Below are 23,379 nucleotides of genomic sequence, written 5' to 3' on the forward strand. Positions count from 1 at the left end.
CATGATGTGGCATGATTTAAGACCATTGCGAATATTGCCATGACAAAGATCAAATCAATAAACTGAAGAAAGCCTAAGTGTGCAGAGCTCAGAATAGAACTTCCTCTGTGTTGAAAGTACTCTGCCATGCTTTGTAACTATGAAAGTAAAAAGTTGAAGAATGTTACAGACAACTAACAGAAAAGAAAAAAAGTGTTCCAGAGTCCTAAAAAACAGATTGCTAAAAAAATGAGACACTACTTGCTAATCAATAAAGAATTAGGCTAAAATATAAAATAGAGATGTACACTAAGTATTTGCACACCAGTTTCTGATTCCAGAATGCAGATTATTCTCCAGATTCTCATGGAACTTGAGATGAGTATTACAATACGAACCTACCAGTTTTAGTTCCAATCAAGACAAGTTTTTTTTAATGGTCCTTGCTAAAGTGTAAGATGGAGGGGATCTCTGGATAATCTATTGGATGAACAAATTAATTTAAATCAAAAGACTTAGACTTTGCAATGTAAGGAGACATTGGTACAAATGACCTTTGTTTAAAAAAAGTTAAGCCATAAGATTCAAGGAGGGAGAACTTTAAAGGGTGAACGCCACATCCAACACATTATTCTCTGTCATTTCTGCCACCTTCAACTTGATCCCACCACCAGTCACATCGTCCCATCCTCCTTTCCACCTTCTATAGAGAACGCTCCATCCAACTCCCAGGTTCACTTATCCCTTCCCAACCAAACCACTGATTAGGTACATTCCTCTGCTACCGCAGGAGATGTAACATGTGTCACTATACTTCCTCTCATAAATCCATTTTCGGACCCCAGCAGTCGTTCTAGGTGAGACAGAGGTGTACTACACCTCCTCTAACTTAATCTAATGCACCCAGTGTTCCTCATGTGGCCCTCTTTGGCGAGACCAAGCGTAGATTCGGTGACCATTTCGACAAACACTTTCGCTCGGTTCCATAAGACCTACTGGATCTCCCAGTTACTAACCATTTTAACTCGTGTTCCCATTACCCTACTGATCTTTCTGTCCTGGGCCACCTCCATTACCAGAGTTAGGCCACATGCAAAGTGATAGAACAGTACCTCATATTCCGCTTGGATAACTTACACCCAAATGGTATGAACATTGTATTCTCCGATTTTAGGTAACTGACCAAACCCCCTCCCCCCCCCCCTCCTTCTTTACTACCCTCTCCCCCTTTATCATCTGTTCTCTTCCCTGTGCCCACCCTTCCTCTCTTCCAACCCCCCCCCCCACCCTCCCCATGACAATCCATCTAAAGTAGGTTCCCGACACGAAACATCACCTATCCATCGTCTCCAGAGATGCTGACTTACTCCAGCACTATGTCTCTTTTTTTCCAGAATTTTATTTGTGGGCCTGCCCTGTCCATAACAATTTAAAATCTAATAGAACTCGGGTTCTATATTTCCCAAAACACTCGCCCACCGATACTTCAGTCACTTGTCCGTCCCAGAGATCGAGCTTTGCCCTCTGCCTTGATGGGCCCTCTACACATTGCCAAAGGAAACTTTCCTGAATGCATTTGACAAGTTCCACCTTGTCTAAACCATGTTATTAATCTTATTCGTCATTAATCTACCATATACTACCATCTAGTGGCAAAATGTGTGGATAACCATTATTATGATTTAGTAATACCAGACAGAAAACAAACTGAGCTAATTTCAGGAATTTGTTTCACTCAAGAGTTGTATACAATAGAAAATGTTGATTTAAAAACGGAAAAAAACAATAAAACAATTAAACTTCTATATATTTGTGTACTGATATGCACCCTAAGCAAAACAGGTATAAATGAAGAACTAAACTAAGTAGAATAAACCTTTAGGCTCAGTACACCATTCATGAGCTCCATTACATTATTATTGCCATGTTCCTGAACAAGAAATGTTTGCTTCACTTGTTGTCTGAATCGGATTTCTGTGTTATGATGCTCAGAATTTTCATACAGCTTCACCAACGTACCAAGTCTGCACTTGGATTTAACACATTTTCTAGAAACAACTCTTCCACTGAAAACATCTTCAAACTCGTTACACAGTGCAAGGTTCTTTGGACAAAAGTAAATCACAAGCCACACTCAGACCAAACCCCTACCACATAAATGCAGAAAACATTATAATCAGTTAATCAATGCCTAGTGCTCAGAAAATGATTGAAACAGGAAATATCAACCTGTGACTATCAGGATAATTAAATAAAAAGAAAACTAATTGCATGTAAAAATTAATATCCTAATTAGAACATCAAATATAAATATTAAAATGATAAAACTGTGTAAAATGGATTCCATTCAAATATATTTTCTGAACCCAGGGTCTAACATGGCACAGGTTCAGTTGCAGGCTCCCTTGATGAAGTGTTGGGAATTTGCAGGAAATTTATGAATGAACATTAATACACTCTGGTGCCGAAGTCACTTTGGTGATAAATTTCAGGTAGACCCATGTGGTGGCAGGCATATCCAGCTTAAAGTAGAATGGGTAAACTTTGATATTAGTACTGCAAAGAACCACTATATTCATTTAAATGAATATTCATTGAAACGTGCACTCATAATTATGTACTATACTGAAACTCACCAGATGGCTTGGTATATAGCCTTTGGATTGCTTGTCCAATGTAACGAAAGTTCAATTCAATAGTTTGTGTGGCGGCTCCCGAGGGTCGGGCCATACCACTCACGACCCCTCGGCACGGGAATGGGTCGAGCCAAGGAGGCGGACTTCGGCCAGGAGTATAAAGGTCAAGGACCGCATGACTCTCATTGCCTTTTGGAGTTCCAGAGATACAGTAAACACACTTTCGTTAACCTTGACTACTTGTCGTTATTTCGGCCTACTTGGCCCACTACATTGGTGACCCCGAACGGTCCATTATAGAAAAATGGACAAGACATGGAGCTCAGCCTTCGCCTCGCTGTCCGAGGGCGCTACACCAGCTATCGAGGCAATTTCTGTAGCCCTCCCTACCTTTTGGACCCACCGACCCCACGTCTGGTTCCAGCAAGCTGAGGTATATTTCCAGCTTAAGTCCATCCGGTCGGATGATACACGGTTTTTCTACCTGGTTGGAGCCCTGGACCAGGACACGGTCCAGCGGGTAACCGAGTTCCTCGCCGACCTACCGACCCAAGGTAAATACGATGCGCTAAAAGATCTATTGCTGGAAACTTACCGGCTCCCGAGGATGGAGCGGGCCAAAAGGATCCTCCACATGCCTCCCCTGGGCGACCGGCGCCCATCCGCGCTGCTTGGTGACATGCTCGCGTTGCTGGACGGTCACAAACCTTGCCTCCTTTTTGACTATGTATTTCTCCACTTACTGCCGTCCGACATTCGCATGCAGCTCAGTGAAGGGCCTTTTGATGATCTCCAGGCCCTCGGCAGGCGTGCAGACGCCCTTTGGGCGGCGCGCAGTGATGACGTCATGACGCTGCACGTCACTCCGGCAGCGCCCGAAATAGCCTGGTCGGGAGGGGCGTTTGTGGAAGGAGTCAAACCTGCGCCCCGGAGGCCTGCACGGGCTCCCCCGGCGGCAGCCGCAGGTACTGCACCTGCTTTTCAACGACAGCAGGCTTCAGACAACACCTTGGTTAAGAACTGGTGTTATTACCACCAGCGCTGGGGTGCTGCAGCCCGACGATGCCGCCTGCCATGCGCGTATCCGGGAAACGCTGTGGCCGGCTGCCAGTAGACCCCGCGGCGGCCGGCCAGATTCACCGCCTTTTTGCTTGGGATCGGGTTTCGGGTAATCGTTTTCTTGTGGATACCGGGGCAGAGTTGAGCGTGCTGCCTCCTTCGATGCAGGACATTCATTCTGGGAAGCGCGGTTCCGCCCTCACCGCTGCGAATGGAACCAGCATTCGCACCTATGGTGTGCGCACGGTGAAGATCACCATCGGCTCTTGCCACTTTACTTGGCAGTTCACCGTGGCCGACGTCTCCCAACCGTTGCTCGGGGCGGACTTTTTGCGGGCGCATTCCCTCCTGGTGGATGTCAGGAGGCAGCAATTGATCCACAGTGCAACAATGCAGCCCATTACATTAGGGTTGGTCTGTCCTGTTGCTCGACCGCTGTCATCGGTCGAATCCACCTATGCTCGAATCCTGGCGGAATTCCCGGACATCACGGCGCCACAATTTCGTACGTCAAACCCCAAGCATGGGGTGGTGCATTTCATCGTCACGACCGGCCCACCCCTCCACGCACGAGCGCGCCGACTTCCGCCGGATAAATTGCGTCTGGCGCGGCAGGAATTCCGCGACATGGAATCCTTGGGGATCGTTCGACCATCGAACAGTCCATGGGCGTCCCCACTTCACATGGTCCCCAAGGCAAGCGGTGGCTGGCGGCCTTGCGGGGATTATCGGCGACTGAACGCCGCTACCGCGGCGGACCGATACCCCGTACCCCACATTCAGGATTTCAACGCCCACCTCGCCGGGGCTACTATATTCTCCAAAGTGGATCTGGTGCGGGGTTACAACCAGATCCCCGTCAATCCGGACGACGTACCAAAGACGGCGATCATCACACCGTTTGGCCTGTATGAGTTCGTGCGCATGCCATTCGGCCTCAAAAACGCGGCGCAGGCATTTCAGCGCCTGATGGATGGCGTGTGTCGTGGGCTGGACTTCATATTTGTGTACCTCGATGACATATTGATAGCCAGCCGCTCGCGGAAAGAGCACTGTGCCCACCTTCGACAGCTGTTTCAAAGGCTGAGTGAGCACGGCTTGGCCATCAACATCGCCAAGTGCCAGCTCGGCGTGGAGACCATCGATTTCCTCGGCCACCGCGTGGCTTCGCAGGGTGCAGTTCCTCTGCCGGACAAAGTTGAGGCCATCCGCCGGTTTCCCCGTCCCTTCTCGTTACGTGGCCTGCAGGAATTCGTGGGCATGGTGGCTTTTTACCACCGTTTTTTGCCATCTGCGGCCCACATCATGGAGCCGCTGTATCATCTTCTGGCAGGCGGACGTAAGGACATTGCGTGGACCGATGAGGCGGTGACGGCTTTCGATGGCGCAAAGGAGGCCCTGGCTCGGGCTGTGCTGCTCGTCCACCCACGGGAAAATGCCCCGACGGCCCTTACAGTGGACGCATCAGAGGTAGCTATCGGCGCCGTGCTGGAACAACTGACAGACAGGGGTTGGTGTCCCCTGGCCTTTTTCAGCCGACACCTTACCATCGCCCAGAAGAAGTATAGTGCGTTCGACCGCGAGCTCCTGGCCCTGTACCAGGCGGTACGTCACTTCCGCTACTTTCTGGAGGGACGTCCGTTCACAGCATTCACGGACCACAAGCCACTAACTTTCGCCTTCACGAAGGTTGCAGACCCGTGGTCCGCCCGACAACAGCGTCAGTTGGCGTACATTTCAGAGTACACAACCTCCATCCGTTTCGTGGAGGGGAAAGAAAACCGGGTGGCCGAAGCGTTGTCGCGCCCCGCCGTCGAGGTGGTTTTGGATGTGGCGCCTGGCATTGACTATTCAGCCCTGGCGGTGGCTCAACTGGTGGACGACGAGATACCCGCCTACCGGACTGCCATCTCCGGCCTCCGCCTTGAGGATGTCCCTCTCGGCCCCAATGGAGCGACAATTTTGTGCGACGTGTCATTGGGCCAACCACGCCCCATCGTGCCTGCTGCCTGGCGCAGGCGGATTTTCGACGTAATCCACGGGTTGGCTCACCCATCCATCCGGACGACAGTCGCACTGGTGGCCACACGGTTCATGTGGCACGGTCTCCGCAAGCAGGTTGGCAATTGGGCCCGCACCTGCGTCGCGTGCCAGATGGCGAAGATCCAGCGCCACGTCCGGGCGCCTCTCCAGCAAATCGGTCTGCCAAACCGCCGATTTGACCACTTGCACGTGGACATTGTGGGTCCCCTCCCGACTTCGACGGGCATTACTCACCTCCTCACGGTGGTTGACAGGTTCACCCGGTGGCCAGAGGCCATACCATTGACCGACACGTCCACGGCCACGTGTGCTCGAGCGTTGGCTGCAAATTGGATCGCACGCTTTGGGGTGCCGGTGGACCTTACATCAGACCGGGGACCACAGTTCACCTCTGAGTTGTGGTCAGCCATGGCTGAGCTGTTAGGGGTTCGGCTTCACCACACCACGGCCTACCATCCGCAGGCTAACGGCCTGGTGGAGAGGTTCCACCGGCAGCTCAAGGCTGCGTTGAAGGCACGACTCTCCGGCCCCGATTGGATGGACGCACTGCCGTGGGTCTTATTAGGCATCCAGACGGCACCCAAGGAGGACCTCGCAACGTCATCAGCCGAGCTCGTCTACGGGTCGCCGCTCACCGTGCCCGGGGAGTTCGTGCCCTCGTCGCCGGGGCAGGAGGAACCGTCCTCGTCCACCCTACAGCGCCTTCGTGAGCGAGTGGGAAAACTGGCACCCGTCCCTACGTCTCACCGTGGGACGTTCCACCCGCACGTCCCATTGGCCCTTCGGGATTGTGCCTACGTTTTTCTCCGCCGCGACGCCCATCGAGCACAGCTTCAGAGACCTTATGAGGGCCCTTTCAAGGTGCTGAAGCACGGTGAGACAACTTTTGTGTTGGACATGGGGGGCCGACCGGAGGCCGTGTCAATTAATCGCCTCAAGCCAGCGCACTTGGACATTGACCAGCCGGTGCGGGTTGCACAGCCTCGGCCGTGCGGGCGCCCCCCTTTACAAGTGCCTCCAACACCGCACCCGCCGATCCCCTCATCTCGACCGGTATTTGTACCCCCTTCTCCGCCCCCGTTTGTCCCTCCAGCAGTGACCCCGCCAGCCCCCCCGGTTGTCCCTCCAGCTGAGCCCCCGCCAGACCCCCCGTCGGACGGGTACCGTACACGGTTCGGTCGACTAGTGCGACCACCGGTGCGTTTCGTGCCTCTGGTTCTGGGGGGGGGGTCCTGTGGCGGCTCCCGAGGGTCGGGCCATACCACTCACGACCCCTCGGCACGGGAATGGGTCGAGCCAAGGAGGCGGACTTCGGCCGGGAGTATAAAGGTCAAGGACCGCATGACTCTCATTGCCTTTTGGAGTTCCAGAGATACAGTAAACACACTTTCGTTAACCTTGACTACTTGTCGTTATTTCGGCCTACTTGGCCCACTACAGTTTGTTTCCATTTTACATTTGGGGGTTTTGATTTCACATTCCTTAATGTTTTTGCAAGAAGTAAATCTATCAAAGTGACCAAATTAAACTTTATATATCTGGAAATTTATGGCAAGGAGCCAAAAAAATAATTCCTGCTTAGTTGAAAGAGTGTCATCCCTCAGTTTCTGGCCCACATTTGATTCTTGAATGCAGATTATGTTCCATGTTCTGGTGGAACTCAAGTTGAGCATTACAGTCCTGATCAACTAGTTTTGCTCTCAATTAAGCATGCATTTAAAAAAAATGTCCTTGTCAAAGTGTTGGCATGCAGTCATAAGTCACATTTAAATTTATTAACAATCGACAACTGCTATAAGTATCTCCGTAAACCATCTCATTGTAACTTCTTCAACTCGCATTCCAAATAGTAAGTCAGCCTTTTTTTAATTTGCTTTTCCCTCAAAGCCAAACAAGCAAAAACATAAATTATATTGAAATTAGACATTAAAAAGAAAAAAAAGAAAAGAAAGTCACGTCTACGGTTGTACAACGGTCCAAAGTATTCCGTTGTTAAGATAGGATTAGGGTTTGGGGGTTGGTTCAAAAACCTGATAGTTCTAGGAAAGTAGCTGCTCCTGAACTTGGTGGTGTGTGACTTCTGCTAGATGTGAGCAACATGAAGATGTCATGGTGGGGATCCTTGATGATAGATGCCACTGCCTGAGGCAGTGCCTTATGTAGGTGCTTTTGATGGTGGGAACAGCTGTGCATTGATAGATTGGGCTGAGTCCACCACTCTCTGCAGTCTCTTGCATATCTGTGCATTGAAATTGCCATATCAGGACATGATACAACCAGTCAGATATTTTCTACAGGATATTTGTCGAAGTCTTTGAGAATATCCGGTGACATGCTAAATTTATTTAAGCTTCTCATACACTGGCGTGCCTTCTTCAAGGTATGTAAGATGGAGGGGTTTTCTATTGCCAATATTACTATGATTGTAGGGACAAGATAACAGGACTGGGCTTGGTTATGACTTGCTTCACAGACATATAGTCCTTTCCACACATCACAAGAGAAAGGAGACCTTGATATATAATTCTGACTAAAATTGGTTCCCACAGAGATGAGAAATTAGAAAAGGAAAATATTTACAAAGAATTTAAAGGGACCCTGGAGTTAAGATCTTCCTTTTGTCTACATGCAAATGTTTGTGGCACAAATCAAGTTTAGAACTAGATATCAGAAGAGAAGATCTGTGTAATGTTTTGTACCATGAAACATGGTAGGGCCAGTAGGCTTATCAGTATTATCTTTAATGCAAGAACTTCACAGGTAAAACAGATGAGCTGTGAACGTGAATCCCATAGGATTATGATATTGTTGTGCAAATATAGTTGAGGGAAGGGAAAGAATGGCAGCTCAGTTTTCATACATACAGATATTTCAAGCATAACAGATGCAGCATTGCCGATCAGGGACAGCAGGACTTAGGAAAGATGTTGTATGTGAAATCGGCCAATGAGGCTAACTGGGTAGAAATTAGGAATAAGATAGGGATGGTCACTGGGGTTATACCATAGGCCTCTCAAAAGTCAGCACCAAATAGAAGTAAAATTGCAATCGCTGAGTCACGGACAAGGATTTTCACAGTCGCTCAGTTTTAAGTTTTTGTTTGAAACATGCCAAAGTACTTTATAGAACTATTCTCTTTCTGGAAGACCTGGGCACTTGTGTTATGGATGATCGTATTTGTGGAAGTGTCATCAGCGAGAGCAGCTTGAGCATTGAATTATGGAATTAGAGTAGCAACTGCAATCACTACTGTGCATCTGTGAGGTTAAAAGCTATGTGGATAATGGGTTTGGGAGGCTGCCACATTTCAGCTGAAGAATGTGCAGGCAGACTTAATTAGCAAAATTAACATGAAAACCAACATTAAAAGGATACAAAGAGTACACCAGCTAAAGTAAATCTTAGTCTCTTGGAGAATGAGAAATAGTAGACTGCTTAACCTAACCTGTCTTTGGGAAAATGCTATGATTATTAAGACTGTAAAATAGTAGTCAATAATCATCCTGCTAGTCCACTGTTCGCATCCTTGTATCCCTTTGTTAGCACCTTTTCCCCAGGCAACACTGGCCCATTATGGGCTCGCCCTTCCTTGGCCATCTGTTGCCGGCCCTCATTTGTTCTGGCCTTTTCCTACCACCAGTCCCCCCCCCCCCCCCCCCCCCCCACCCCTTCACTCTGACGAAGGGTTCCGACCCAAAATGTCTCTATCCTTTTTCTCCACAGATGCTGCCTAACCTGCTGAGTTAGTCCAGTACTTTGTGTATAATGTGGAATGATATGTGGTTATCTACTTAAGAAAGAATAAAATGGCAAATTATTATTTAAACTGACTTTGACTGCAAAATGCTCTGACATGAAGTGATCTCAGATTTATGAAATAAAGTTCAACTTTTAAAAAAATTATAAATATTTTCCTTTGCTTTGTCATTAACACATAGGTCTACCTACAAAACTGGTATGTATTTTATGAAATAGCAGTGGGAATCATCAGGAAGGCGTTTATTCTTTCTGTCAGGTTACCGGAAATTATTGCACAAATTGTTAGAGGAGGAAGAACAGATTATTTTACTTGTGTAATTTAGCAGATGTTGTACATGGCTTGACATCAGTGCCCTGCAATTGATCACAGAAGTAATACACACCTCACGGGCTTGTTCGTATCTGACTCACTACCTTATTTAAATCGTGTAGCACTGCACCAGGCAATTTTAGAAACAAGCCACTGATTGTAAGTGTACAAAGAGTAGACATGTACTGAGACAATGCTCTTTATGTGAGATTTTCAATGAGGTTCAAAATTGAATGCTGTCAGTTCAATCAAACATCACTTGGTGGTTTAACTTAAGAAAAAACACTTGAGATATTTTGCATTGAGGCAGTTATAAAATGAGGAAATGTAAAATGAATGCAATACCCAGATTTGTTTCGGAAACTTGATTCATTTTATAGTGAAAAATATATCTACATACATATAGTCCAACATTTTAACATTGCTGCTAATAAAGCTATTCTGGTGTCAATTTGGTTTAAATAGAAAACCCACTGGCCTGCATTTTGTGATAATAGTGCAAAACTGTCTATCGTGTGGAAAATAAAAAATAGAACGTTGTTTAGAAGAAAAAAAAGTTCTTGAAACAATCAAACAACAACTCAACAGCAGCAGAACAACAACGGAACACTGAGTCTCTTGCCCTTCAATGCCAAAGCTCACTGATAAAGCTTGTTGGGAATTCCTTCTTACAACAGATGTATTTAAATATCTGTGGCACCTGGTGCCATTCTGGAATCACAACCCGAGGCAAACTCTGGTGAGCTCGCTCGCAGCATGACTTTACATCAATAAACCTGCGATTCTACCCTAATCTGCAAAAAGCTGTCAACAATATTTTGGAACTAGCTGTTCTTCTTAGTACTGAAAACAAGGATTATTTATATAATCACAAACTGAGCTGGTCTCAAATGTCTAAGAAAGCCACAGTTTTTTCCCAGCTGTTATCAGGCAAATGAATGATATATCCCCCTTTAGATCACACAGTCCCTAGCCAACTATTGGCCCATCGGAAACACCCTGCTTGATGTCATCTCTTGCCAGCCCTGATTTGTCCTGGTCTTTTTTGCTTCCAGTTCCATGACTCGAACCATCACCTATCTATTTTCTCCAGAGATGCTGCCTGACCCACTGAATTACTCCAGCATTTTGTGTCTATATTTAAAATAAACCAGCATCTGCAGTTCATTTTTATTACATCATAAATCATCTGTTCTTAAGGTGCTGCTGTCTTTTGTCTATTTCTAGGATTCTTCATTTAAATTTCAAATGTCCAGCAGTGTTTACTTCTTCTTTTGATATGGAACAAACTATCAGTTTGAACTAGTTGAAATAAAGTGTTTGGTTTATTGATGATTCTGTTGTCCATGCAGCAGATTTTTCTCCATCTTGGGCTCTGCCAGTTTAGGAGGATGCATTAACAATAGAAATTTGCTTGTTTGTAGCCCCTCTACTTAAAGCAAAACTGTAATTCTTGTTTTCATTATGCCTTATAGTTTGACCTATTTGTTTTTAAAACTAGGGAAATTTAAAATTTACAATGGACAGTGACGCCACTCTCATTGAAAGCAGTAAGTTGCTGACAGTGATTGCAGAACTGCTCTCAACAAAAACTGATGCGGTAGAAAAGGCCTTGTTATATCGTACTGTAGCTACAGGACGTGATGTGATTGACAAACAACACACAGATCAGGAAGCCAGCTATGGACGGGATGCATTCGCTAAGGTAATATCACTGAAAGTTAGACTTTCTTGCAATACAGATTTGTAGATTGTTCAAAACACCTCTCTGATGGTCTGTTTGCCAGTAGTGGTCACATTTCACAACCTTTTACTTGGTAGTCCAGCATGAATATTGAAAGCTGCGTCCACAATAATTACTTTGACATCTATTCCTATCCTAACATCTAGGAAAGCTTGTATTTGTATAACAGCTGTTTTCTTATGTGCTTAAAGCTCATTAAATAAAGCGTACCTAGAATCAGATGGATGCTGTTTACTCGAAAGAGGATGCTTCCAGTGTCTTATGTCACTGAAATTGGCCCTCACTGAGTCCCAAACTCGCGAACCCTCTTTTTATTCACAAAAATGCTGGAGTAACTCAGCAGGTCAGGCAGCATCTCGGGAGAGAAGGAATGGGTGACGTTTCAGGTCGAGACCCTTCTTCAGTCTGAAGAAGGGTCTCGACCCGAAAAGTCACCCATTCCTTCTCTCCCGAGATGCTGCCTGACCTGCTGAGTTACTCCAGCATTTTGTGAATAAATCAATTTGTACCAGCATCTGCAGTTATTTTCTTATATCGCGAACCCTCTTTTTCTCTCTTCGTCACTGTCGAGAAACTTGCAGAATCATGATCACTGATCCCAAGGTGCTCACCCACTGACAGTCCTACCATTACTCTGGCTTAATTTCTCAACATTAACATTAAATCCAGTCTCTCCCTTCTCATCGGCCAATATGCATATTACCTCAAAACCACTCTCCTGAATGCACTTCACAAATTCTAACCCATCTAAGACCCTTTCAGTCAGGCACCCGGTCAATAATGGGGAAGTTAAAATCCTATTGTGTATGGCAATAAAGTATTCTGCATTTTCCACTGTACATATTGATAAGTACTGTTACTGATCCATATGCACACAATTTTACAACTATTATGGCCTATAACTATAGAATAGTCACCTTTTAGAATTTTAGTGCATTGTTTAACAAAAAGGAAGTTTTTTAACTTTCATTTTAACAGGTTTTCAGTTAGATAGTAATTGACAAATTATTTTTTGAGCAAAGTTCTGCCCCTGCCCTTCTGTGGTATATGACAATCTGTACATTTTGGTTTTTTTATTGCAATATCTTTTGATAACCAACAAAAGTGGCATTGAAAATTCCTATTACAAATGAAAATCAAAATCTAGTTCAGAACCACTCACTTGTAAGTTAATAATTGAAGCTCATTTGTGCTGAATGGCAATAAATGTGATGCCATTAATGTGAGATCAGGCAAGAGGTTGATTACACCAAGCTTCTTCCAATTTTATGTCCTTTGGAAGTAGGGGCAGAACAGTTATTATAGGTAGTGGAGCTGCTGCCTCATAGCTCCAATGAACTGTTAAATTTTGATTCCAGTGCTATCTATGTGGAATTTGCAAGTTCTCTGTGTGTCCATGTGTTGCCTCTACAGTTACTCCACCACATCACAAGGACACGAGATTTGTAGATTATGTAATGGAACGCTTTTAACTCATTTGCTTTGGCTTGGTGGATGATTTGTTTGGTGGGTCAGCCAAAAAAAAGTAACCAGGATTTTGATATGAAATAAGCAAAAAAAAGAGGCAATGAGAATCAATTTATTTTTCAAGCAAAGGAATAAAACATTGCATAAACATTTTAATGATCGGCACAGGCATTGAGGGCCAAAGGGTCTGAACTTGTGCTGTACTGTTCAATGTTCTATGAAAATAATGCTGCAGGAAAACTCGGTAAGGATGTAACAATGGCCTATAAAACAAAATAGTGACATAAAATATTTCAGAGGGAGAGGAGTGGTGCTAGTTGCTCTGGTCCATGTAGACACGGATTGGACATGGGTCGGACTAGGAAAGAGATTTTGCTATGAAATTTTGAGTAGCTCCGAAAATTGAAAATCAGAATCACAAAATATTATGATCTCTGGATTGTGTCTAAATTCTCACGGGATAAATCGGATTAGAGAAGTAAATATATGGCTCAAAGGTTTCTGTGGTAGAAATGGATTCTGGCACTGGTAATGGAAGAAGAGGGAACATTGGGACAAGCTTCAATTGAATCTAGAACATAGTACAAAGAAATGTGCAGAACAAAAATAGGTTCTTGGGCCCAACATACCTTTGCCAACCATGATGCTAGTTTAAACTAATCCAACTTGCCTGGTCTGAAGAAGGGTCTCGACCCGAAACGTCACCCATTCCTTCTCTCCCGAGATGCTGCCTGACCTGCTGAGTTACTCCAGCATTTTGTGAATAAATCGATTTGTACCAGCATCTGCAGTTATTTTCTTATATTTTGCCTGCACATGATCTGTGCCATTCTATCCCCTGCCTGTTCATGTCTCTGTGCGAATGCCTCTTAAATGTTGCTATTATATCTGTTTCTACTATCTCCCAGACTTTTCCAAAGCTAACTGTTGTACAACAATCTGTTAAATAAAAAGAAGGAATGGGAATAGAAACGCTGCTTCCAGATGCAATCAGTAGATTGAATAGTGACCAACTGCTGTCGTTTCTGTGATTCATTGTGGGATGTGGAGTGAAATTATTGACTTCAGTTATTTTTAATTTCCCTGAACACATCATCCAGGCCAAATTGAAAAAGGAAGATGACAATTAACAAATAGTTAATTGTATTTACCTTTTGTTTGTATTTGTATTGTAGGCAATATATGATCGGCTTTTCTGTTGGATTGTCAACCGAATCAATGATATTATTGAAGTTAAGAATTATGATGCCCGAATCCATGGGAAAAATACAGTTATTGGTGTCTTGGATATCTATGGCTTTGAGATTTTTGATGACAACAGGTATGTGTTAAAAAATCAGTTTATAAGAAAATTAATGTGCTCTATTGTCCTTTAAAATCTGTGGAAAATGAATGCATTTTTATTCTGTTACTTTAGAGATATCAGAGCACAGGGTTTAGTTTGTCAATTGTGTCCTTTGAAATTGATTATTTGAACTAATATTTTCAAGCTAATTGGAGTGCTTCTATTACTTATCAACTAGCTGTGAGTAAGATTAAAGTAGATAATTTTGGGCACTACTAATGTTCACTGTATTTTTATATCTACAGTTTAGAACAGTTTTGCATCAACTATTGCAATGAGAAGTTACAACAGCTCTTCATCCAGCTTGTACTGAAGCAAGAACAGGAAGAGTACCAGCGTGAAGGCATCCCCTGGAGACATGTAAGGACAGAACATGTTTATTTCAGTTCACGCTTGTCTGATTGCGATAAAGACCTGGGACAAAGGGAGGCCTTCCCTTAATATAATGCCTGTTCTGTGTAGGAAGGAACTTCAGAGGCTGGTTTAAACCGAAGATAGACACAAAAAGCTGGAGTAACTCAGCGGGACAGGCAGCATCTCTGGAGAGAATGAATGGGTGGCGTTTCAGGTCGGGACCCGAAATGTCACCCATTCCTTCTCTCCAGAGATACTGCCTGTCCCGCTGAGCTACTCCAGCTTTTTGTGTCTATAATGCCTGTTCTCCCTGTGTGGGCTTGCCAATGTCTTGTCAGGGGCATTGCAATGATACTCTTCAAAAGGGCATTTTATCTCAGCTTCTTAGTTGTCATGTACTTTACTATTTTTATGTAGAAATAACACAGTAAGCTCCCAGAAACAACAGTGGGATAAATTATGAAATGATTTTTTTGCTGACATGAACTGAAGAATAAATTTGTTGGAATAAAGTTGCCGCTATTATTGACCAAGATCTGCTGGTATGAATGGAAGATCACTATCCCATTACCCTCTCTGCAGATTGACTATTTCAACAATCAAATAATTGTGGATTTAGTAGAACTACAACACAAGGGGATCATTTCAATTCTTGATGATGCCTGCGTTAATGTGGGAAAAGTTACCGATAAGATGTTTTTGGATGCTCTGAACAACAAACTGCAGAAACATGCTCATTATTCCAGCCGGAAGGTAAGTATTATTTGGTGAAATAGCTAGAAGAAGATTGTGGGACAGTTGATATTGTGTACATGATTTTTTTTAAAAGAGAGATTTGGGTAAAATGCCACATTAGTTAACAAATTAAAATTCAAAATCTTAGAGGCAAATGTTAGAGTTAGAAAATAATTGGCAAGGGCCTGAAGCAAAGAAGAGGATAAATTTACTTCTGGGTCACTGCAAGCATTATTGCTCTTCTCGATTTAGGTTAAACACTGAGAGATGGGTCATGATTTTGAATTTTGTAGATGACATAAAATTTGTTAATTTAATTCCCAATTTCCATCTCGGGAACCTTCTCAGAACACCCTCTAATGCTGGTATTTCTCTCCTTGTGTAGGAGATCAACATTGTATGCAGTATATGTAGTGTCATGACGACCAAGTAAACCTGTAGCTTCCTTTCCTCCCACCCCTGCAATTAGTCTGAAGCCGAAATATCATCTATCCATGTTCTCCAGGAATGCTGCCAACCCGCTGAGTTACTCTAGCATTCGTGTCTTAAAAATGCTATAGAGATATCTGCTGTTCTTTGTTTCTGCACCTGTAACAAGGTTTCTCTACTATTATCTTCTATCCCTTTTGCAAGCAAGGTTGATAATCCATTTGCCTTCCTAGTTACTTACCATACCTGCAATACTAAATTTCTGGAGATTGATACAAAAAGCTGGCGTAACTCATCGGGACAGGCAGCATCTCTGGAGAGAAGGAATGGGTGATGTTTCGGGTCGAGACCATTCTTTAGACTTCAGACTTCTGGCTTGTTCAAGGAGGTCCAGATTACTTAGCATCATAATATTCTTCTGCTTTTCTGTTCTTTCTGTTAAAAAGTGGATAATCTCACATTTCCACATGTTATATTCCATCTCCTAGATTTTTCCCCATCACATTTTCCTATCTATATCTTCTTTATATCCTTTATATCCTCCTTACAGTTTGCTTTCACACTTGTATTTTTGTCAGTAATTATGGTTATCATTGAGTCATATTCCATTATGCTCCTCTGAAAAATGTACAGAACTAATATAATTATATGTGATTTTTTTCAAGGATAACTGTATGAAGAGAATGTTAGTCTGAAATTTAATCAGTGCCTTAATGCAATTTGTAGGGCATTTAACGATAATCGTAAGGTCTGCATCTGAAGATATTTCAAATATGTTGTAAAGATCAAGGGATTGTATAAATACTTTCATGTTGATCACCAATCCTACAAAATACTTCCTGCTGAAATTGATGCTTTGAGTTTATGTAAGAGAAAGATTTAATGATACATTCAGGAGTTAATGAAGTCTGGAATGAAGCGGTTATTCTGACCTGAGGATTGAAAGTTTTCTGACCTTGAACAATCTGTTGATGAGTTTTCTGCATCATCCTTTAGTATACAGAATATTTAATACACTGGATGTAATAACCTCTCTCCTAGTTTGTCTTTCCAGTGTTCTTGACAGAATACAGGAAGATCTTAACTTGTGTTGTACTTTGGTCAAATCAAATCTATGTTGAAGCAAGTAATTTTTAAAAATGAATGAATATTCAAGATTTGCTTATTCAATATCGGCTAGTTACATTAATATGTAATTGTAATTTTCTTTCATAATCTCTGAGTAAACCGAATGCTTTTCGCACCAAATGTTATGCTGAAAAAACTAATTGGAAAATATCCTGCTGCATTAATTGCATGTGATGGTGACTTGGGTTGATTTGCAATGGAGAGTATCTTCGTGACGGCAAGATCCCCTCCCCCCCCCTTTATTTCATATATATTAATCAAGAACAGGAAGGTTAAAATTGCAAAATGTGAACTGTTTAGTAAAATGTTACTCTCATTGCTGATGCTATTATCTGTACATCATGAAACCGTTATAACAAATTTATTATCTGAAAAAGCATATTGCTTCACTTTGAATTGTTGAAAACAGCTCTGCCAAATTTGATACAAAGTACTGGAGTAATTCAGTTGGTAATGAGCCCTGCAGATCAAATCAAATTTGGCATATACAAGGAACTACAGGTGTAGCATTACAAAATAAGATGAAATTTTGGGTCGGAGCCCTTCTTCAGACTGACCAAAAACACCACCTATCCATGCTCTCCAGAGATGCAGCCTGACCTGTTGAGTTACTCTCGCACTTTTTTTTTGTAAACCAGCATCTGCCGTTCCTTGTCTGCCAAATTTGATTTGTTCTGCAGAGCTCATTATCAATGCCCACAAGTTATTTTCGTAATTCAGTCATATACGAGCAAGCTCCCGGAAAATATTATTAAATTCAACGAGACCCAGTCTTGGAAAAACAAAGTGTTTACATGTAACCTCCCTACTGTAATTGGATATCATTATCTCAAGAACATAGGCTGCCAGTTTCACTGCGGAGGCCATGCATGCCCTCTGGTTAAGATGCTAACTGCATTTCGTTGTCTCTGTACTTGTACACTGCACAATGACAATAAAGTTTGTATTGTATTGTATTGTATGTAAGAGAGTTGCTTTGAAAATTGACGAGTAATCACTTCTATTGGCCAACAATGCTCTTTTAGACAATGTATCAGCCACTGATACTTCAATCCCACTGAAACCAACAATTGAGAGTGGGACATCATGATTTTGTTTCATTGTAACTCGGTAGGGGAAGAGGATAAATGTTCACCTTAATTGGAACTCATCAACACCATTGCCTAAAATAATGCGGAGGTATGGTTACTGTATAGTCATTTTGTGTATTTTCCAATTTATGGACAAAATCGATTTGGGGAAAAAAAACAACCCATTGGTTTTGGGGTAACCTGGGAATGGATCATACCTAAAAATCTGCAACATGAAATATAAATTTGCTTTTTTGGAACTTGCTTGAGGGAAAAAAATGAATAAAGCAACCACAAAATGCAAAAGGAACAAGACCCTGCCCCTCTTTCTATTTGTTAGGTATGTGATATTCTGCTCACTCAACAAGGATGAATCATTAGGATTAACTCTGTCCTGTTATGTCGTGAAAATAGTGTTATATTCCTTGAGAAATAAGTGTTTACTAATAAGTCACAATTGATGCTTAGCAAACTACCTCTACAAAACACATAGACGAAGTGCTGAGTCAGGCAGCATCTCTGAAAAACATGGATAGTCGACGTTTCGAGTCGGGACCCTTATTCAGACAATTATTCAGACTCCAGCACTTTGTGTCTTTTCTTGATACACCAGCACTTTGTGTCTTTTTTTTAATACCAGCTTTTGGTCTTCTTTTTATTCCAGCACTGTTTTTTTTATACTCTAGGTCTTTGTGTTGACCCTTTGAGTTACAGCACTTTGTTTTTTTTTGTGATGCTGTCTGACTCGCTGAGTCACTCCAGCACTTTGTGTCTGTTTTTATAAACCAGCATCTGCAGTTCCTTGTATCTGAAATGTTTTTGGGATATACTGGAGGTAAAATCAGTTCTTGAGTCAATTCTGCCTTTCTGCAGGATTACAGTTGATCTGATCTTGATCTAAGTTCCACTTTACTTTGTTTCCCTAAACACCAGATTCCCCAATTGATGAAAAATGGCTGCCTTAAGTGGGTGATTTCCTCCTTATTCTGAAACAATCCTCTAAGCCCTATATTTTCCCATGACTAAAATTGTCCACTCAAAATCTTATTGATAAAGTCTCCTCAGGTTATCAAATGTTTCAATAAGAATTGTATTATCATAAGTTCATGAGTGATAGGAGCAAAATTAGGCCATTCGGCCAATCAAGTTTACTTTGCCATTCAATCATGGCAGATCTATCTTTCCCTCTTAACCCCATTCTCCAGCCTTCTCCCCATAGCCCCTGACACCCATACTTATCAAGAATCTATCTACCTCTGCCTTAAAAATATCCATTGACTTGTGCTCCACAACCATAACAATGAATTCCACAGATTCAACACCCTCTGACTAAAGATTATCAAAATACAAATTATTCGATACTTCAAATTGTTCAAATAGAAAGTTGAGCAAAGGGCTAAGATACCACAGCTGAATCTGCGACCAGCATAAATGCAAAATATATATATAAAAGATTGAAGATAGTTAAAGCTGTGAGCAGCTAATTTAAATCCAAGCAGGAATTGAAGCTAGAATCCTCCTTTGCAAAGTTCATTACAAAACACATAAATATGTTATTGTGCACTACTTGGCTTGTTAGATTTGGATGTGTTTAGACTTGTGTTGTCTGTTATGGAACCTGTCATCATGGGCTGTAGACGAGTTCTCATTCCACTCCTTCCTGAAGGTACAAGTTAATGCAGTAAATTAAAGTACAGAATTCACTAAAGGAAAACCTGATCTTTATCCATTATGGAGGCAGTACATAAAAAACAACAGGAAAAAAAATAAATCTAAATTGACATTGTATTCTGCTCATTCTTGTGAGATTGGCAGGTCTTGGATTGGTGTAAAAACTGTCAGAGCTATGTGTAAATTGTTTGCTCCATATCTACACAGGGATTAGGTCACCTACTTATTGCTGGCACAGATATTTCAAGCCCTTAAAAAAAAAAAAGAAGCCAGATAGCAGTTGCACCATGCTGGAGGACTGTAGTGAACTGAACCAAGACTTTTTGTTATAACATTTCACTAGTCTGACTCTATGTAACAAATAGCTTTGTGTTCAATATTTTTGCAGCATTTCTGTGGGGAACGGACAGGATTTTGGTTCTGAACTGTTCTTTTAATGATTTTCATATCCTTCAGTGGCGAAGGAAGAGATCAGCTGAACTATGCTTGCCAACCCACCCTGGTGTTGGTCAGTGCTTTTTCCAGATAAATACAGCTATAACCCGAAAGGGCAAGCGTTTGAGCAGGATCCTTTCTCCCATTTTGTCAAGTCAGACATGGAAGGTTTGGAAAATTCTTATGTTTTGCATTGAACCTGAAGAAAGAATGTTTCATCTACCACCTCTTGAAGAGAACCATAACTACAGGGCATCTCCTTGCATTCTATGGTTTTTGGTGAAGGATGTGCTTCATTTGTTTCCAACTTTCTTTAAGGAAAAGCAGTGTTGAAAATAACAGAAGTCAATGTTTTTAATAAATAATGCATAAGAGGATGAAGAAATAGCACAATCGTTCTGCCATTTAGCTTCCTAACCTTGAGTTAACAACCTCACTCATGGAGAAGCAGTAAATAGCGCCTGTTGTAGAATGGGAAGTTCATTCAGGGCACTCCGGTAAATAAAATTGAACATTATGAAAATACTCAGCAAGTCAGGCAGCATCTGTGTAGATTGGTTAGAACACTATTGACCATGAAATTGACCAAGCAGAGATTTGCATTGTTGTGTAATGCAGAACTATTGAAGCTATGCCAGTAATTTATTGCATCTTTTAGGTTGTGTTGTCTGCATCCTCTACAATCATAGTCAATGGGAATCAATTAAACTGAAGTAGAAATTTTGTCCATTTGTAAAATCACTGCAATTCTTGACACTTGCTGCTAGAAATTTTGTCCTTGGCCATGTTAATTACTTTACAAGCTACTTGGTCATTGGGGGAAAAAAGCACAGATTTGTTTACTGTAATTCCATTATGAAAACCTAAAATATAAAATATTTGTTATTTTTCACTTTTAAAAGCTTATCTTTACATAAACCATATCTTTATATTTGACACTAAACTTTTTAAAGTGTGATTTGATATTCATCTTGATTGATGAGTTCATGATTCCTGGACATCAGGGATCCTCTTGCATTAGCTATCGATAACCAACATCTGAAAGGAGAAAATTCACTCCACTGATGATTGTGGGCTTCCATTTTTCCAAGAAGGTAGCAAATGCTGTCAGTTTAATGATCACAAAATCACAAAATCTCTAAAATAAGTGTTACATTTTCAAAAGTGAGAGTAAAACGGCATGAACATTCCCAGTGTCATTTTTAATAATTTTAGATTTTAATTATATATTTTCTGCTATATCCAATTTCTAAACTATAAACAATCCTGCAGTCAAGGAGAGTGAGAGCTCTTACGGTGGAAACAACGAGTGCCATCACTGTTGTGATGTTGATTAATCACAGTTGGGACAGTTATTCAGCACTGCAACTTGGATGACAAACTAAATGAGTGATAAATATTAGTGACAATTGCTGGTTGGTATCCAGTTTTAATGAAAGTGGTTTGTGGGCATCCAACAAAAATGGGATTGGGGTTAGTCACAATACCATCCTGTAAATGAGTAGCACAATTAAACATGCTAACTAAATATCCACTTAAAAATGAGCATCTTGGATTAATTCATGGAATTATACCCGAGCAGTTGAAAGAATAGCAAAATGCAAGAAATTGTAATTAAATCTTTATGCAAGCATGATTACTTATTATGTGTTATCATCCAATCTATATTTAAAATTGCTTGAATGATAAATCACAGCAGAGAATAAGACTCATGATAAGTCATATCGCTAGATCATAATTATGATGTGAGTTGAAAATCAATATTTAATTTCAAGATAAAGGAGCAGAAACATAGTAGCCATTCTAGAACATCTTTATTTAGCTCAGCTTTTAAGGTGTCCTATATATATTCATGTTTTTTCACGTCTTCCGTAATTTTCTGGCTTGGCTGTTTTGCTCAGCATCTTGCTTTTGATAAACACAAATAAACTGACAAAGAGCAATAAAAGTATGTTTTCATTTTTAAGTTAGATGAAGCTTGACATAATACTTTCTATAAATCACTGATGATACAAAATTGACATGGTTGCATTTATTTCATGCAAGGAAGATTTATCCTTTTTAAGACTTGTGTTATTCATTATTGTTTCTGTAGTCTGTGTTTGTATATGTGTTAGTGCTTACTGTAGCCAATCTGCTAGAATGAGAACTTAATCTAAGAAAATATTGTGGGAGTTTATGGAATAAGGGAGATTCAAGGGATGATAAGAAATGAAGATTGTCAGCAGCATGTGCTGCAATGAATAAAAAGGGTCTTCCAGTTCTTGGGGTACCTGATGTTTTCACAATATTGTATCAATGATTTGGTCTCTTGTTCTACCTTCTATCTTAATGACTTCTAACACTGTAGATGAGGCCATGGTCCGGTTGCCTTGACTCTAGAAAACTAATTTATTTTCTTAATTTCTTAATTCTGATGAAGACTGAATCATAAAATGTTTCCCTTTCCACAAAAGCTGCCTGACTCACTACAGGTATTCAGCATTTTTTGTTTATATGTCATCTGAATAGTCAGTTAACTTGATCATGGTTAACCTGCAACACCTCAATTCCTCCAACTCACAACACTTGTATATCTCTTAATGTTTAGGTTTATTATTGTCATGTGTACGGAGGTACAGTGAAAAGCTTTGTTTTGCATGCAATAATACATAAATACAATCGTCAAACTCGAGTACCATAGATGGAGCAAAGTGGAAGGTACAGAGTGCATACATAGTTTATAGAGATACAGCATGAAAACAGTCCCTTGGGCACACTAACCAGCGATCACCTCGTACACTAGAACTATCCTGCACACAGTAGGGACAATTTACAGAAGCCAATTAACTTACAAACCTGCACGTCTTTGGAGTGTGGGAGCAACCTTAGAAAACCCACAGTTCTGGAGTAACTCAGCGGATCAGACAGCATCTCTGGAAAACATGGATCGATGATGTTTAGGATCAGGACCCTTTTTCAGATTGATTGTGGAGGAGGGAGAAAGCTTATACAGTATTCGATGGAACTGTTCCCAAAACAGGCTGCGATGCATTGCGATAAAATGTTTTCTACGGCGCATCTGTAGAAGTTAGTGAGGGCTATTGGGTACATGCTGAACAACTTAGCCTTCTTAATAAGTAGAGGTTGTGGTGTGCTGGTGGAGGCATTGATATGCTATGTTCACACTATTAGGTTGTAAGCTACCCAAGCGGAATATTAGGTTATTATCTGCG

General features: G+C 41.8%; 1 protein-coding gene across 1 annotated transcript in view; it reads left to right on the plus strand.

Moving 5' to 3' along the window:
* Positions 1–23,379, plus strand: part of LOC144607527 (unconventional myosin-Id-like) — a 296,615-nt gene that overhangs the window by 48,804 nt on the left and 224,432 nt on the right. Inside the window, exons 8-11 of the mRNA XM_078424424.1 lie at positions 11,288–11,491; positions 14,173–14,318; positions 14,588–14,702; positions 15,279–15,449. Of these exons, the coding sequence (XP_078280550.1) occupies positions 11,288–11,491; positions 14,173–14,318; positions 14,588–14,702; positions 15,279–15,449 (636 nt within the window). The remainder of the gene's footprint in view (positions 1–11,287; positions 11,492–14,172; positions 14,319–14,587; positions 14,703–15,278; positions 15,450–23,379) is intronic.

This window comes from Rhinoraja longicauda, chromosome 29, assembly GCF_053455715.1.
Source record: "Rhinoraja longicauda isolate Sanriku21f chromosome 29, sRhiLon1.1, whole genome shotgun sequence".
Lineage (NCBI taxonomy): Eukaryota > Metazoa > Chordata > Chondrichthyes > Rajiformes > Arhynchobatidae > Rhinoraja > Rhinoraja longicauda.